At 46.7% G+C, this 18,791-nt stretch overlaps 1 protein-coding gene across 2 annotated transcripts; it reads left to right on the top strand.

Annotated features, from left to right (window-relative positions):
- The first annotated feature begins 9,186 nt into the window (after nucleotides 1-9,186).
- On the top strand, nucleotides 9,187-18,791 carry LOC135385285 (uncharacterized). Of its 2 annotated transcripts, XM_064614505.1 has the most exons (5): nucleotides 9,187-9,360; nucleotides 12,782-12,919; nucleotides 15,320-15,451; nucleotides 15,691-15,710; nucleotides 16,883-18,791. In XM_064614505.1, exons 3-5 carry the CDS (start codon nucleotides 15,320-15,322, stop codon nucleotides 18,549-18,551), a joined length of 1,821 nt encoding a protein of 606 aa, XP_064470575.1. In that variant the 5' UTR covers nucleotides 9,187-9,360; nucleotides 12,782-12,919; the 3' UTR covers nucleotides 18,552-18,791. The 2 variants fall into 2 exon arrangements, with proteins under 2 accessions (XP_064470575.1, XP_064470574.1); XM_064614504.1 differs by lacking the exon at nucleotides 12,782-12,919 and having other exon boundaries at nucleotides 9,188-9,360.

The raw sequence follows: 18,791 nt of genomic DNA, 5'->3' as shown, positions 1-18,791 counted from the left end.
TACTTACATTACTTTGTAGTGGCAGCAGCCGCATATTGATTGCTATAGTGCGTTTTTTTCAAGGTCTACGGTGTGACTCCACTGGGACGGAGAACGTTGTTCGAACGTTTCATTGCTGATTATGGAGTGTGCTGCCAAATAAAAACCAGAGAGGCAGAGAATCAGAGTGTGTTATGTGGAATGAGGAGCCCCACCACGGAGGGACTGGAAGTACGCAAGGCATGGTGTGGATGGTTGGATGAAGGTTCTGTATCGCTCTTTCTTGAACTCTGACTCTGTTGCTGGCAGTGCAAGCACCTTCTTATTTGGTGCCACAAGCGCATTCTCCACACATAGCACACCGTGTTTTTTATTTATTTTTTTATTATACGTCAAAGGCCTGTGTGGGCACTACATAACTGAGGGGGCAGAAGCACTCTGTATAGAAGCAGAACAAAGTAAACATGATATGGAGTATATACAACTACTAACTGCATCAAAGTCGCTAACCGAAACACTGTGGTGGGCTAGTAACCAGAACACTCTTAATACATATGCTAATAAGAAACAGCTAATAAACCTGTAACAAGCAACAACAAAAAAGAAAAAAAAGCACAACCTACTACATGCTAAAATTGTCGGGGCCGACTAGTACAAATACTCCCATCTTCTCTCCCATAATCTCCCACACACTCACCATAGTTTTGGCGCTTTATGGCCTTTGTTGCCTTTGTGCCATTGAACGCATAATCTCTCTCTCTCTCTCTCTCTCACACACATATACTCGAGGGAATGAAGATTACTGATGGACTAATGACGTAATTAGTCACATCAGCTTTGAATTGTTCCGGTTCTTGAAGCAAGACTACAGCCTGGATAAGAGCATTCCAGTATTGCGGTGTTCCTCAAATAAATGAGCGCAAAAATCAATCATGGTTACATTTTGTGAGGTGGACTTTAAAAACGTGGTCAACCCTATAGTGTCGAAGCTGTGTAGGTGATCATTTTAACGGTTGATGAGCATTGACCCAACTTACGGCGCAAGAATCCCAGTGTGCGGCTTGCATTGGAGACGACGTACGAGAGGTGCTTAGGCCAAGATATGTCGTGTGAAAAGTGTACACCAAGTTATTTTTATGAAAATACTCGATGGAGAACGTGAGGGCTTAGGTAGTAAGTATGATATTGAACGCCAGAGCATGTGAAAGACATGATTTTGGTCCTCTCTGTATTAATCGGTAGCTGCCATGTCAAGTACCAGTTTGATATAATGTTTCGGTTATTTTGAAGAGAGTGACACTCCGAATCATGACAGATAGTGCGATCTTCCAGGGAGGATTGATGTGAGGAGGTGCGATAAGTCAACTCGACCCGTTTCTGTTGGGTTCATGTAACCGCGCCTATAGTCCTCAGCGAACAGTCGCACTAGAGAAGATAAGCCATCAGCTAGGACGGAACAGATCCTTGAGGAATGCCTGAAGGGATCAGTGCAAAGGAAGACGAGGGGGAATTTACCTCCACGTACTGCTTGCGGCTAAGAAAGTTTTGAATCAACTGTAGGAGAGCAAGGGCTAAGGCGAGCTGGTACAGTAACGAGTTACTCTCACGTTACTCTTACAGTTCCATGGTATTACAGAGCCAGGATAAACATGTCAAATTTTAAATTGACATGTGCTTTATTTGGTCCGACAATCTACATGGGATTCACTTGGAACAATAGCGGGTACTCCAAATGAACATCGGTTATTTTGGTGGGTTTTCATTAGGAGAACCTCCGCGGCAAGACTGAACAATTGCTGTGGAAAAGTACGGCTGCGTCAAATACAGCCCTGTACGTGATTGGTAGCGAGACTGCTTTTCCCTTTTTCTGTAAATTCAAAGTCAGCAGCTGCTTTTATTTATTTATTTTATAACACTACTAGGAGGCTACACGACATCAGCTACACGTCTACGCGAGCTAATAAACGCTACACCAACATGTATAAAGAGTTTTAAGCTATAAATCATATATCAGCCACCTCACAACCGGCGTTGGCTCCACAAGGTCTTCCATTGATTAGCGCCTGTCAACAAAAGTAATATATGAAAGACGCTTACCTCAACATCTCTTCTTGAAATTCGACTACGACGTCTGGGACGTACTAAGGTATTTTGTTTTGGGGAGGCAAAGAAGGCACGAAAATACTAAACTTCCATCAGCTTTTGCCGCCTTCACCTTGAACATTTCGACCAATGCAAGCCACGCTGACGTGGTTGCCATTGTGGTTGTCATTTGTGCCATCTTACTAGTCACTGGAGTCACTTATTCTCATAGAAGCCGACAAGTGTGCAGGCGGGAGTGCAAATACACGGACTAAGGTGTTTTTCAGAGATACCCTGCGTGGTTAATGACATGCACGACCTGCATATAATGAACCCGGGATCTCGTCATTCAGGTCAGATCAACGCATTTTAAAACAACGCGGCGAATCAGTAGAGAATGACAATGCCATCTCAGGTTCCGAGTTTAGTCCAGTTTAGTGGCTTTAGTTTATCGATGGGCAGCAAGCTGTGAAATAACAACAACAACAGCAACAAAATAATCCCAGGGTCTTTTTTTAAAGAACGCTTCACATGGTCAATGACACGACCGGATAGCATTGCTGTATTCGGCATGCCGGTCACCTTAGGACTCAACAAAAGAATGACTATGAACCAGAGGCTCCCAGGAGCTGAACTTCCAGGTCAGGTCACCACGTGTTAGAAGCGTACGGAATTTCCCCATACTAATCGACAATGTTGTCAATGATCAAACCGAGCGCAAACGAAGAAAAGTAGCGAGTAACGTAGGTAACAGTTACCGATTTGTGTAACTGAATACGTTATTAGTTACAATTTTTGGCAAATTATCTAAGTCGTTACTTCGTTACCAAAAGAAGTAACTGGATACTGGGTAACGAGTTACTTGGAGCGAGTTAGCACAGCTCTGCGTTTACATTAACCTGGGCGCAAATTCTCCTCGTGACGGCTGTGGTGGTAACCTTGCAGAAGTGTGTGCCACAGGGTATTGCTTGCACATTGAAACCCAACCAGACCAGAAAAAATTGGAAAGAAAGAATTAAAACAGGAGCCCAAGAAACAAAGACAGAACACCTCACCGAATATCTGCAACGTAGGTCACTGCGGCCGTAACACCTCCTACCACGAAAAACTTATTTTCTCTTATATACGGAAAAACACCCTCGAGATTTTTTATTATGTTGTACAGGAAAGCTCGTTCTATAATAGTGCAGTGGTGTCAGACGTCTCTTCTGGCGTCTTCATAGCGTGTTTTACGCTCGGTTGTAGCGAATTTTGGAAAAAGCGCATACTTCCCCTATTTTTCCTGCAGTGGCTACGAAAATTACGTGTCTTACGATTTTTCCTCTTTGAGTATTCCATGAGACCTTGGAACAAAAAAATCATTAAGATTTAAGGGTACGCTTTTCCACAAAAAGAAAATCGCGAAATAGGAGGAAAATTGCGAAACTTTCGGCCTGTGTACGCCAGCACCGATTTACAGCGTGACAACCGGGATTTGCGACACGACACGAGTCGTCGTGCAGGTGATCCGTCGTGCAGGTGACACTGAAGTTGACCGGTTTCACGACGAGAAATCGTTGTATGTGGTCAGGCGTTCAAGAATATGTCGTTCCCTAGATAAACTCGAGGGAAACACGTCTGTACCTGTTTCGTGTAGAAGTTTAGCGGGGCTTATGAGAACCCTGCGAACAAAACTTCCCCTAGACTTCTTAAGAAACGAGTCCGCCTTAACGCCAATCGAACGAGCCATATGTTATGCGGTTAGTTCTCGCGAGGACACATCGCTAAAGGGCATGCCATGAAACATCACTTCAAGTAAATAGTAAAAAGTAGCAATAGTAAGCCCCAGTGAAAAGTAGTAAATTGTAAAATAAAGAAACGCGGGACAACAACAAAGAAAACAGTTTCTTTTTGTGTTCATTTGCTTTATTTACTAATGCAGCTCCCCCCGCAGTTGCGAAGGAGGTGGCGGGTAGAATGTACATAGCCACAGTCAACCGGAATGCCACGAGCCGCAGCGTAAAAATTACGATGGCGATGGCCCCACAGCGTAAGCATTACGGAGTCTACCTTCACGCACATACAAAGTGTGGAGCAAGAGCATGCGCACAGCCCAGAAACGGAAATAATTTGGCAGAGTAGTCGCACGCTCCCTGTTACAAAATAAAGGCCCCGGTACTATCAGATGCCATAGTTATCTTCCTGAGCTGAGGACGATGTCGTCGGCTGCGATATAGGAGATGTCTAGTCGACATAACAATTCAGTCGTCACTTATATGCACGTCTTCATTGAAAGCCCCACTTATCTCCCTCGTCTATCGATCGGTATCGGTTTCGTACGCAAAGGCGGTAGCGCACGATATACTAAACCTCACTATTAGAGAGTTTTAGTGCATCGTACGCTATTGCCTTTGCGTACGTATGTGATAGGGTTGGTGGTCCTGCGCACTGCGCGAAGCTCCCTTGCTGTTTTGGGCGTGCGCAGAACCATCAACGCTATCCCCTACGTACGCAACCACGATAGCGTACGATCTACTAAAGCTCTCTATTATAAGACAGCACACGGTGCTCTCACGGTGTTCGTATGGTGTATATAATAGCGAGTTTTCGGAGAACGTAGAACTTTCACGACACCGTGTCCAAAAACACGATGAGCCACTCCAAACCTCAATCTAATATCAAACTCAAAACTCAATCTAATATCAGCAACGTTGCTGATATTAGATTGACTGACAGCGATACGGAGTCGGAATAGGCGGGCGCTGCCGATTCTCTAAACCTCCCTGAGGCGATATTTAGGTGTTTCGCGTCGGACATGCACAACGAGTTTCGTTTTTCATGATCGAAACAGCACTACAATTATTTTCACAGGGCTTGCGCTCAAGCGTACTGAACTTTTTTGTTTGGAATCTGCTGTTTATGTGCGTCACATTCAATGCGTCACATTTCTTCTAAAAACGTACGTGACACTTGAAAGGCAGTGGAATCCCTGGTAAATGTGCTGATTACAAGAACGCGATGCAATGGGTTGTGTAATGCTGATCGTCTACGCAACTGTCTCCTAAAACGTTATGTGGAACAGTGGTAACGCAGGTGGGAAGTGACCAGTGGCGTAGCCAGACCTCCAAGGTAGAGGGGGCTTGATACGAAAACTCGCCCCCCCCCCCCCCCCCCCCGCTGATCCTGGGTGACATACTTGTGCACACTGCAAAATGCGGATGCAAATAAAATATAAAAAAAACGGAACGAAAATAATTTATTTGGACGTTCACAATACGATTACATGTATAGGCTGTCATGACCAGGGTTGGCTACCGGAAACGAGAAGCGGTAATTACCGAAATTCAACAGGAAACGAAAATGGAAACGGAAACAAAGTTGTTTTAGTTTCCACTACCAGAAACCGAAACAGAAACGAAATTCAAGAGTGGCAACGTTAACGGAAACCAAATTCGCAGGACGTTTCCCTAACTGTTTTCGCGTTAATATGAAAATTATATATATCCGCACTATTCTTCCAGTCATCATTCATTCATTCATGGACGCGAAAGTTTCGGATGACGTGTTATTTTTGCGCACGAGCGGATACTTTTGAAACTTAAAGGCATGTATTTTCGCAACCCAGAGAGGCATCTATTTGCGGTGTATAAGATTCGTGACGAACTTTGCATTAAAGTCTTTAGTGTTTGTGTTTGGTGTGGCTGTCCTTGTGCATCCATTATGTAACTAGAATATCTGACATGAAAAAGCCAAAACCAGACAGTACGAGTTCCGGATGAGGAACAGAAATCAGTACCGAAAACGGAAACGGAAACGAAATTCTTAAAAGTAAACGGAAACAGAAACCGCTACCGAAAATGACACAGAAACGGGAACGAAAAGCCGAGTTTTTCAGTTACCGGAAACGGAACCGGAAACAATAATATTTCCGGTAACAAACCCTGGTCATGACCAATGAGGTGGTGTCAACGAGATTAGAAGTATTTTGAAAAGCTAATAGTTTGCAAACTATTCAAGAGTGCTGCTTAGATAGACGCCATGAACTGCAAGGACTTTCGCGATCGTCACACTGTCCCCCCCCCCCCCCCCCATATATTATGTTCTCCTCGGATTTGCACGATTTGTGTGGGTCGGTCCGTGGCAGGTAAGGGGGGCTCGAGCCCCCCCTAGCCCCCCGTGGCTACGCCACTGGAAGTGCCTGGAACAGACAAACACAACACAAGCTTCAATGCCTTAGCACATGAACATGGCAGGGCAATTAACCGGCAGTCAAGAGATGCGTGGTACAAATCCCGCCGCTGTCTGGCTTTTTCGACGACTGCTCTATTTCTGCAGCGGTAACGTGAGTTAAGGACAACGAAAATTATCCTCTGTTCATTGAGGATGATTTTGCGTTTGAAGAGACGTGATGTCAAAGGTTTCATTCCGCAACACATTATGCTCGGGTATTACGAAGATCCTTAAAAAAAAGTAGCAATCTACGCAAACAGAGTCATCGCGCATTACGCCATGTGTCGGAATAGCTATACCTGTTTCGTACTTGACCATTAACACATATGGATGCATGATAGCGTCACGTTTATTGCTTGTATTAATGTATCTGTAGGGTCCCAGTACCGCCTCGCATTCAGAAATTTTTTTCTAAGCGGCAGGCACAGCTGTGCCAACATTAAATGTATTGTAGTGCAAAATTACTTGTTTCTACACGCTAATTGAAGAGGTTTGTTCGCACAATGTATGCGCGTTTGGCACATTTTACGAACCGCACATCCAGTAAGGCAATAGCTAGTTATTTCAGTACACTTTCATTTCCAAATTTTTCCCATTTTATAGACTATTTCAGGTATACTACGCAACATTCCGATTGCTTGTAGGGTGTCAAACTTTCACGATTGAGATGTTTGAAATGCATGGCACATATGATGCTGGTGGGCTTCACCCCAACTCTTGAGTGCAGCAAATGAAGCCTTCTTTACACGTTGAAAATTTGGAAACTAAAAGGAACCTCGAATACCCCAATATTCACCGTAAGAAATTGCACTAGAAGCCATAGGCAACGTGTCCCTAGCGAACGAATGTAGGACACTGTCACCGAAATCTGTTGCACGCGCTTTTCGATTCCTAATACATGGGCTCTATGGAAAGATGAACAGGTGAAGCCTGTTTTACGTTTTGTCCAGAATTCTTGGGCATGCTTGGTTCAAGGCACTATGGAACGTCAACTAAACACGGATAACGATCATAGCATTAGTTAAAGGACAACGGAAGCGAAATTTGTCAACTGAAAGAAAGGGTCCGAACGATGTGTGAATCCTACGTAGAATTATGGTGTCACCAGGACTTTGTGAGTACGGTGAACTGATGGGCACATTTTTGAGGATTACGAGCCCGCGGGACCGCCCGCCCGACACGATCACCCGTGGAGCGTGCCCGCTATCGCAAAGGATTGCGATATAATGCAGGATAATCTGAGGAGCGCGTCACGCCAGATGTCCCTTGACCTCCGTGGCCGGCTGCCAGGTGAACGCCTCACAATGTTCGATTCGGAGATGTCGTGGAAATCTGAAGGCGACATCTCCGATGAGAGACGGGTTGGTACCTATGTTTCTTCCCCCCCCCCTTTTTTTTCTTTTTCTTCTTCTTTTCAGACGTACACCGAAAGGCCACGTGGAAGTGAAGATTTGTGTCTTCCGTATCCGTGAAAATACAGAAGGGACCGCTCCTTCTTTCAGCCTGTTGTATTTCGTTGACAAGCCAAGGCTAATGAGCACCTCCGGATTTCTTTTTAACCATTCGTCAACAAAATGTGCCGTACACTGCTTGTCCTGTTTCACCTGTCTCCAAGCAGGCGTAGACGGATTGGCGGCGAGAATAAATTTCCCGTCTTTCAGAAACAATTGAAATATGACAGTCAACGAAAAAGTCAGACATCGGCGGGATTTGAACTACGCATCTCGCGATTACTAGTCGAGAGCCAATGCCCAATTCGACCATGGAAGCAACGACAGAGTAGTAGAGGTAGAGCTTGTCGATTCTGAAACATATTCTGGCCGAACGCAAGGTAAGACAGCCAACAATGTGAGCAGCAAGAGTCTCGCCCCTAGAGAGAATGAGGTCAACTTCCTTCGGAAGGATCTGGGGGCAGCCTTGGTAGAGTTGTCTTTGTAATAAACGCCAGTTGATGTTCGACGCTGTGTTTGTGCTGTCTGTCCGTGTTTCGTTCGTCCAAGAAACACTCTGTCCTCGCGTTGCCGAAAGGAAGTCGGCAACACGTTATAGCACAGCCAGGGAACACGTCACTAGCATGTACAATTTTTCTTGTCTCGAAAATCAACCTCCGATCGCAAAACAACCGCGAAATGAACGTCGGGAACTCAAACAGAAGGAACAACATGCGTCACTTCCGTGGTCTGCTGCGGCGACGCTCACCAGGGGCTCAGAGCGCTCCGCGGCAGAATTTTATATCGCGATTATGGCGGCATTTCAACGAATATACGTAAATCTCAGTCGAATTCCGCATTGTTTTGGTACACACCGCAATATAAGCTAAACAGCTTTGCAGCTTATTTTCGCTTCCGTCGTCCTTAAAACGTAAATGTGTTTAACGTCATGAGAGGCTGGAGATTATCGAATGGAACTCGTTATGGGGGATCACCGAAGCTGAAGCACTGAGAAATGACAATAAATTAGTGTTGTCGGCAGTCGTATAGCCAAGGACATGATCGCGTCCTGGCGGGTTTGGCGCACCCTTCCAGGCGCACCTTGGTAACGGTTTTGGTGAGTCTTTTTCTTGCTTTTTGTATGTATATTCTATGTTCTTGGAGTCTTTCGAGATGTCTCCCAAAGCTGCAACAAGGAACCAGTACGGTTTGTATATGTAAAACGTGTTAATAATGTGGGAGTATACGTTTACGCGTAATGTAAGTTCAACTACACTTGGGGGGGGGGGGGGCACATGCTACATGTACCGCAGGGTATCACTGCGGATAATTTCGACCACGTGTTGGAAGCACTGTTTACCTCCACTGCCATCGTCCCTCGCCGGAATCGAGCCCGCGATCTTGGGCCAGTGCATGACTCGTCAATGCAGGCCACGCCTTTCCTGCGATCTGACAATCATCTTAATTGTTCAGATGTCTCTTTTGATTGAAACGTTGTCTTAATTCAGCATCGGTAATTTACGTTACCTTTCGGCTAAGTCTGAAGATGAGTTGAAATTCAGGGCGCGCGCAGAAGAAAAAGAAGGCTACAACATTGAGGTACTCCGGCGAACAAAAAATTCGTGCTGTTCTATAAGAGGGAATAAATTTTCCGTTGAAGGTAAGGATACTTTTGTTTTTATATCTGAGCAGCTGATCACTGCGATGTACATATACCGTGCAGCTTGACGAAAGTGGAAGCGTTCGAACGTAAGAACAGGCTTTTCGTGGGGCAGGGAACGAAAAAGGCGTTTCTGCAAAGATTGAGTCGCAGTCAATCACGGATCGAAGAAAACGTCTTCCACGAAACACATTTGTGATCTTGTCGAAAGGACCAGCGATTCGTGCCAGTGCCTCATGTCATGAAGTGATTTGTCACTATTTTTCGCACCCACTTCAACTGTGCTCAGATTCTGTAATCATGTGTTCCATATCGTCTCCGACTTCGCCTAAGTGTAGCCCAGGATAATACTTGTCTCTAATATCGTCTGCGTTCTTCCAGCGACGTGTTCATATAGTTTCTACAAGGCACTGGTGTATGAAGAAATAGTACCGGACCGACACGATGCCACAAGAATAATATCCACGCAGAGTTCGAGAGATACGAACGCGTGGAAGACAGCGCCTGCCAACATACTGCATTGGGCGCTACGTCGAAGCTGGTATAGTGACCACCTGGGAAACAGTACCGCGTGATAACATTCTTTTGGCAGACATGAAGCAGTTTTCCGTTTCTAGTCGTACTCATTCCGCGCCCTAAAAGGACGCACCGCGGACCTAACGGATACCATGCCACAATGACTATACCTGGCCGCGATGTTCGCCGCAGGTACCGCTTGATATGAGTTCATAGGTGCAGTTCTATTAGCTGTACTGCAGTAAATATAGCTTGTTTTATAACGAAGTGTTCATCTTCTCCTCTCTGTGCAGCGTTCCGTTCCCCTGTTTGACAGCGATACCTGTATATGCGGAGTTAAGGCGCGTTCCCAAGCATGCAATTTGCGGAGCGGCAGCGACAGGGATATTTTTTTCTGTTCCGCGCAAGCAGTCTCTTCCGCGCAGGCAGTAGCGACAACAGGTTTCTCGCAACCGCATGGTTTGGTTGTCGACATCGCTTCAGGTTCCGCTGGCATATAAATCGTTGAACGAGAAGCGGAGGCATGGAAAAATTGTCGCTGCCGCAGTGACTCTCGCAAATCGCTTGCTTGTGAACGCATCGCGTAGCGTGCGTGCGCAGTGTGTCCCAGATATCGCCACGTGGTGAGCCACGGAAGAAGCGCGCTTCGAAGGTGGCGTGATGCGATGTTGGGTATCACGTGAGGTGTGGTGATGCAGGTGGCGGGAGTGGAAAGCACAAGACGCCTTGCGTTTCGCCAGGATGGCTCCGCCGAGGAAGGTTCTTCGTGAAGGTTCTTATCTTGTGCACTTTCAATACGAACTGGTTTAGAAAAGATTGTAAAGATTCCTAGACATCTGAACAGAGTTTGAGTTGCAATTTCGAAATATTACTGTATTATACAGGGTGTATTTTTTATACAGATTTTTCATTAAAAAACTAAGGGCTATAGACCTCCTGTTTGCACTTCTATCATCTCTGGGCCGGCGGACGTTCTTGGCCCTCTGTTGCTCAAGCGTCGAATGACTAATTACCTAAAAATTGTTAATTGAATTTCTAATTGTAAAATCTACTGAAGTGTATCCGAGTGGGTTATAGCAACATAACACATTTAATACTGATCAATAGGGCTACATGTCGAGTACGAGCGAGTGGCTCCGATGCTGGAAGGAAACCGACTATCTAGCGAGGTTAGAGTCCATCACGACAGCGGAGGCGCACTCTGACAAAATGTTATGGGCGCTCCGAATGTGAGTCTCTCCGTGTGGAATGCACCATTGGCGTGGATGCCGAGACTGTCGTCTTTTAATCGCATGTCTGGCATACAGCACTCCTCCTACTTTAGTATGTCACCGGTTGCTCATAGCGTAGTGGTGACCTCCGGCATCGTCCTGATCTTCTAGGCGGAGGAATCGGGGTCAGGAGACTCGGGTTGTGAACTTCCACATCAGACATCCAGGTGTCATCCTCAGTGACGATCCGCGACGCAGGTCGTCGGCGTGCCGCGTCATGTCTCCGACCGCCGTTTTCACAACAGCCATCCGGGATCCTTTTTGGTTCTGTACCACTCCAGGAATCCATTTTTGTCCTCGCCCAAAATTTCGAGCGAACACGTGCGCCCCTGGCTGGAGTACACCTGTTTCCGAACCTTTATCTGGGCTTGGTCGTGCCTGGTCAGGTTTTGAGATAGCTTCATTGTGCAGTTCTCGGACGCTGATGAGGTCCAATCTTGACCTGATGTTATACCCAAGTAGCATTTCGGTCAGGGCGATTTACCGGACACAGTGTTTGGAGATCGACGGTATGAATGCAACCAGGGGTCCACATTTGTGCGCAAATCCCCAGTCCTCATTTTCTTCAACGCATCCTTCACCGTGCGTGCCGCCCTTTCTGCTAGTCCGTTTGACAGCGGGTGGTATGGGGCTATACGAATATGTCGTATCCCATTAGCTTTCACAAAATCCTGGAATGGCTTTCCTGTGAATGGCGTGCCGTTGTCTAACACTACGCAGTGTGGAATTCCAAAACGTGCGAATACACTGCGGAGTTCCTTCACGGTTTGCTCAGACGAAGCATTCTTAACCGGAATTGCTTCGATACAACGTGAGAAACTGTCCACTATGATGAGTAGCATCATTCCCTCTATTGGCCCTGCATAATCAATATGTACGCTTGACCATCTTATAGTTGTCGATGGCCAGGACAGAGGTTCGTTTGCTGGTGGCATTGGCTGTGCCTGTTGACATTCCAAACAGTGCTGTGCCGTGTCGCCATCTATTCCAGGCCACCAGAATAGTGATCTTGCCACTGCTTTCATTGTTGCCATTACAGAGTGTGTAGAGTGGAGTTCCAGTAGAAATGCATGGCGTGCTTTTGCTGGGATTATTATGCTCCTTCCCCACATGATCAGTCCTTGGTCCGTCGAGAGCTCCTCTTTTCGAGACCAATACGGTTGCAATGCCTTGTCTTGCAGCTTATGTGGCCATCCCAGCTGTATGGCATCCCTGGGTGCTGACATGATAGCATCTTTGTTTGTCAAGTCGGCTATCTGCTTTGCTGACAGTGGCCCCTCCTCTAGGATTTGCATAAAAGATACCGCTTCTGAATTTGCGAGTTCTTCCTCAGTCTGTTCAACATCACAGACTTGGTTCACCGTAACCTTGAAATCGCCGCATCTCTTTACTGTGCCATCTTTCTTCATGACGGGCACAATAGGTGTCGCCCATCTGGAACGGGTCACCGGTGTGAGCACTCCCGCTTCACACAGCCGATCAAGTTCCGCGGCCACTTTGTCGCGCATTACATACGGAAGAGACCTTACTTTGCAGAACTTGGGCGTTATGCCTTGCTTCAAATGTAGATGAGCAGGTGGACCTACCATGAGACCGATGCCTGGCTCAAATAATGATTTGAATTCCTGCTTCAGGTTGGTCACCTTGCCTTCGCTGTTAACGGCATTCACGTTGACGGTAGGCAGATCCAGCGCTGCAATGACGTCACGACCACATAGGCTTGGGCCCTCGCGATCAACGACGTAGAGCGAAGCTGTTGTCGTTCGGTGTCCGTAAGTGACCTCCATTTTCAGAACGCCTAGCACTGGTAGCTGACTCATGTAGCTTGATAACTTGCGTTGGCATGGCAATAACGTTGACCAGGAGGCTTGATGCTTCCTGTACGTGCTAGCAGGTATCAACGTAACGGACGAACCTGTGTCAACTTCCATGTCGACCGGAATGTCCATCCAACGAGTAGTGATAAACCACGGACGCGGCGTTGTCTGGGCGTCGACACTGTGTATTCCATGCAGGTTAAGGCTTGCCTATGAGGTCGCCCCTTCTGTTGAAATAGCATTCGTCCGACCGTGTGCTCGTGGTCTTGGTTGTCGTGAGTCTGGCAAGCACATTTTTGCAAGATGTCCCTTCTTCTTGCAGCGGTGGCACTCAGTAGTCTTAAATGGGCATGCTGGTGCTCCGTGATCACTTCCTCCGCAACGTATGCACTTAATTTCTGACTTGCCTGTCTTGGTGGGGTTCCTTTAGGCCCTTGACCAACCGCACGCTGTCGACCCTTTCGGTTGATGATCCGGTTCACTGAGTTGTCCGGAGGCTGACTCAGTTTTATGGCATTCTTGGTTGCCATCTCTACGGCACACGCAAGTGTAGTAGATTTCTCCAGGGTCAATTCCCGCTCAGCAAGCAACCGATTTTGTATGCCAATGTCCCTGACACCACATACTCGCCTGTCCCGTATCATCGTATCCAAAGTTGTTCCGATTTCGCAGAACTCATATAGTTTTCTCAGTTCAGCGATAAATGTAGATAGTTTCGTTTTCCTGCTGGGCACGAGAGTTGAAACGGAAGCGTTCCACAATTTCAGACGGCTTCGGGGCGAAGTGAGTGCTGAGTGTTGCCACTAGTTCCACGAAGGTCTTTGTGCTCGGCTTGGCCGGGGCCAGGAGACTCCGAAGTAGCCCGTAGGTTTTCGGTCCCACAACCGAGAGAAAAATACCGGTGCGCTGATTCCCGCCTGTAATCTTGTTTCCGACGAAGTACTGTTCTAACCTTTCAACGTAGTGACTCCATGGTTCCACGTCTGCGTCGAAGGCTGGGGCGGTTCCGAAAGTAGCCATCTTGCTTCCTCGCTCCGGAGAACAAAGGGAAACGCAGTCTCGTCGGCTCAGATGTTTTCAGACGTGCGGTGACTGACGTGTGGTCGCGTATTGCCGCTGAGTCACCAGTATCCCATCCTCGTCGCCAGTTGAAGTGTATCCGAGTGGGTTATAGCAACATAACACATTTAATACTGATCAATAGGGCTACATGTCGAGTACGAGCGAGTGGCTCCGATGCTCGAAGGAAACCGACTACCTAGCGAGGTGAGAATCCATCCCGACAGCGGAGGTGCACTCTGACCCGATGTTATGGGCGCCCCTAATGTGGGCATCTCCGTGTGGAATGCACCATTGGCGTGGGTGCCGAGACTGTCGTCTTTTAACCGCATGTCTGGCACACAGCATCTACGAAGTTGTCCCAGTGAGAACATCTGTTCCTTTCGGTCACCTGATATCGTAGCCGTTTTCAGAACAAAAATCCGTTCGGTAGATCGTCCGCAAAAATTGAAGGAACACCTTTTTTTTCTTCTTTATTTTGTTCATTGCGCATCTTCGGAGACCCGTCCTTCGTTCACCCCCAATGTTAGAGTGTGAAAGAGCACACTGTCGCCTCTTGCGTCCTGGAAAAAGATTAAAAGAAAACGGAAAATGCAACCCAAGATAAGGGTGGTTCCGATAGCTTCACCGATACGTGTGTTTTTGTTTTGTTTCCGCATGTTAAAGCTCGTCTTCGACGCATGAGGCGGCACTGTGCTCTTTCACCATCTCACATCGGAGGTGAAGGAAAGACGCGTCTCCGAAGATGCGCAATGAACAAAAAAAAATGTGTTCCTTCACGAATTTTTTGCGGACGATCTACCGAACGAATTTTTGTTCTGAAAACGGCTAAGATATCACGTGACCGAAAGGAACAGATGTTCTCATTGGGACAACTTCGTAGCTTTCATAATTAAAGAGTTAGTTAACGATTTTTCGGTAATTAGTCATTCGACGGTTGAGCAACAGATAGAAGTGAAAACAGGACGTCTACAGCCCTCATAATTTTTTATGAAAAATCTGTATCGAAAATAAAAAGACACCCTGTACACAGACAACTCTGAAACAATCCTGCTAAAGTATGTCCACAATGCGTCGCGACACAGCAGTCGCTGGATTTCAGCTGTGAGTACCAAAGGTTGCACAGCTGCTCGGAATTTTCTTGTTTTCCTCTTAACCCTTGTTTGCGGACTTTTTTGAATACATTCAATTAACTAGCCTGAATTATGTGTATTTTATGTTTCTACATGTAACTGTAAACGTCAAATGTAAACCATTCAAAATGATTTTTTTTCCTTTCTATCCGAACCCTACAAGATGCTGTGCAGCTGCAACGTTCTTGGCGGGATACTGGAACACACAACCAATGACCCCGGAGGACAGTCGCTGCACGCAGCGCGGTTTCAGGTTTCTGAAAGAGAAGCACCTCCCGAAGATCACTATTGCCGTGTACGTGTACTATGTGCGTTGCATGACATACCAAGTTTTCCATTTTTGTGTTACCTTTTTATTAGAGGGAACAAAATGACTTTGCTTGCACATTTTCATCTTTGTTCTGCAAAGTTAGCATTCAGTCTGAAATGAAGGAATTCGCTTCGTCTGTACTAGGACACTAGCATATAAGCCGCTTTGCCCTATCGCTCCTTATACCAAAGCCTGTAACAGTAGTACGCAATGTTATTTTGCAGGAGAGACAAGAACGGGATCAGTAAGTATGGGACGAAAAGACTGTGCTCTCTAATCTATCTGTACTAAAGCTAAGTTCAAAATGAGTTCGTTGCACCAGGGCGACTCGTGTCCTACGATGTGTGCGTGTCCCTGTCGAAGAGGAGCCGCTCAAAAAAGGACAAAACGCAGAAAAAGGATAACTATCAGAGACGTTTAGAATAGGGTGCGTGCGAATAAGGAACTCAAAACCCAACCGCTACAACGAAATCGGCGTCCTCTCACCACGCACGGCTCATAGAAGAGGGTTTTCGTAACGCAGTATCAGTACGAGCAACAACGGACACTTTAAAAACGAACAAATATATAGAAATAAAAATGGCGGCGTAATTGGCACTGTTAAAGCACACATTTTTATGTTTTCCGTCGTTTGCAAATGACATGGTCACGTAGATTCCCACAGGCCCCGAGAGCGACGGAAGCAGGCTTTGGGGGCCGCACGTAGACTGTTTTCGAAAAGTATCAGGCATACCCAAACATCATGCGTGGTTTGCGTTGTGGTTGACGATGCTATAAATCTCTACCCGAGAAACGTCATCATGACGTTGGTAGACAGACTGAAACCCAAACAAGTCGGAAGGAGAGGGCTGGGTTCCACAAATGGCGCTTGTTCGCTGCCTCCTACTGAAAGAAAAGTAGGACCGAAGGTGGCGTCCGTTTCAGAGACCATCGTTATCTCCTCAAGACCGTGGCTTTCGGGCTCGACCTTGTTCGCCCCTAGCTTCGCGCCTAGTTCAACTCTACCAAACTGGTGGCGCTGTCGAACACTATGACGTCATTTGTTTACAAACAGAGAGAGGTCTATTCCTCTGGAGACTCGAAGCGCCTTGGACTCCCATTTTAGAACTCGTCCGCTTATGTTGTTTGCTCTTGAGGTTTGGAACTACGCCAGCTCGCCTAGTTCGCCAGAATCACTGGCTCGTCCTTTTCTTCTTCTTTTTCTTGTTTTTGCTAATTTTGCGGGAGCAGCTTTGAGCCAGCTCGCATTCCATCGGTTGATTGTAAATTAACTCATTTGCTGCCAACGGGTTCGAAGTTATGTACTCCAGCAATACATTATGATGAACTACTCATTGTATACATACAATGTGTGGAGTTGCATTCCTTTTGCTGTGTTAACGCTCCTACAATGTAACACTGGTCTCTCCTTCACAGGGTAGGAGCGCGGAACGCCTGCATAAGGACAGGACATTACAGCGGAACCATAAATTACGATGGGAAGAGTTCAATTTCCACGAGAAGCACTGCGGAATCAGCAGAGGGCATCACTCCCCTCCATGGTTGTACTTGTGTTGCCTCACGTACTATATCAGCGGAAGCGTCCTACAGACACAGGTCACCTAAGCGAAGAACGTCTTCAAAATCACGAGCAAGGTCATGCAAATCTGTCAACAGGAACAAATTGTGTAACGACAATTCAGGCAGTGTTCCTTGTACATGCCGGACGCACAAGACGAGCATAGCTGCGAATAGTCGCGGTACGTACGTTCGAGACCAGCAGCTTTCCTGCTCAGCAAGAAGTTCGGATGAGCAAGGCCCCCTTAAGGTAGTAACGAGGGAGACCATTAGACGGCGCGAGTTTCTGTGCAACCTGAACCTGCCCGATGGAATACGCATCAACCACCGGGGGAAGCTGGTCGAGGACAGGGGTGTGTCAGCGGAAGAGGCCAATTTCAGAAAGAAGGTCCGGCCAGTTCTGCAGAAGTACCATGAGCCCACTTGTTCCCAACCGATGTCTCCTTCGCCAATAAGTTACCGCCAAAAAGCAGCTTCAGTGCGCATGTGCGCGGACACGACAACGGGACTCCATGCAGCAGGGCTCGTTGCTGTATCTTGTACTAGTCAGCCACAACAGCTATCGAGGTCAAATTCACAGTTGGCAGAGGTGGAGGAAATTCGACCGAAGTCAACATCAAGGCATTCACTTCCAGAATCGACATCGCATGTGAAGATTGTTGGAAAGGCTCGCAAGTATTCAGCTATCAACTGCAAGTGTCCAAACGAAACAAGATGCCGAAGCGGACTTACTCAAGAACTTACTCAGGTACAAGTAGAATGCATTTCGTGCAAAGAGAAGAAGTGGTACATTGTCTGCAAAGCCTGTTTTATGGAAAATAGAATTCAATACTGCAATGATTGTAGATTTCGGTCTGGTTCATCTGTAAACAAAACTGGCAATGTGAATGATGCTGTTTGTAGCGTCGAAGATGCGAATTCAATACGCTTTGATTCGATATATCCTCAAATACCGCAACATTCAATGCATCCTCAGCTAGCAAAGCATGGACTACAGTATGCACACCCTGTGAACTACGATGAAGCACAAGTGCACCCTAGCGTGACCCGCATCGTGGACTCTCGCACACACCTAGGTGAGCGCGCGCGAACGAACACATCCGCAGAATATCGGCCTGTTGAGAATACTTGCACCGTGTCACGAACCAGTCGCATCATGTTGAAGACCGCTTCTGACCCCGCGGAAGAGAACCAGTTCCCAATGCCTTTATTCCATGATGATGAGGCTACACCTCTACCCGTTTACGAGGAACCGGTGTTCTTGGTGTACGTTGAATCAGATGATGATGAAGCACCGATCTATCTGCAAAGTGCTCCGTACTGCAAGTCATTCGAGAACTTCGATACTACAAATACGACTACGGATTCTAAAATACGGCCAGCTTCTCCTGCAGTGCTTCTCCATGTCAGTGTCAAGAAAGATAGAAACGTTCATGCAGACAGTAAACCAGATACCAACAACACACCGTCAGGAGTAAGTCAGGTACTCGAAACGTCTGTCAGTTGTGAAGCCTTCGCAACCCCTTGATCAGGACTAACTCACGCTACCGCAAAATGGCGGTGGCTGTTGCGCCAGTGAAGTGGCACAATATCCTAAGAAATGTATATGTATTTGACACATGTTACCTTCAATACAGGCTGCTAGCGACATCTAGCAACATAGTGCTGTGAAGGCCTCCCGAGAAGGACACTTTCCTTCACTAATTATTCAATGAAAGAATAAAAGTGCCTCGTCTAAAGAAATACAAAATTGTGCCAGTTGAGCATA

This window comes from Ornithodoros turicata, chromosome 2, assembly GCF_037126465.1.
Source record: "Ornithodoros turicata isolate Travis chromosome 2, ASM3712646v1, whole genome shotgun sequence".
In the NCBI taxonomy this organism is placed as follows: Eukaryota; Metazoa; Arthropoda; class Arachnida; order Ixodida; family Argasidae; genus Ornithodoros; species Ornithodoros turicata.
The sequence above is the reverse complement of the archived record's forward strand: the minus strand, read 5'-3'. Positions and strand labels throughout refer to the sequence as shown.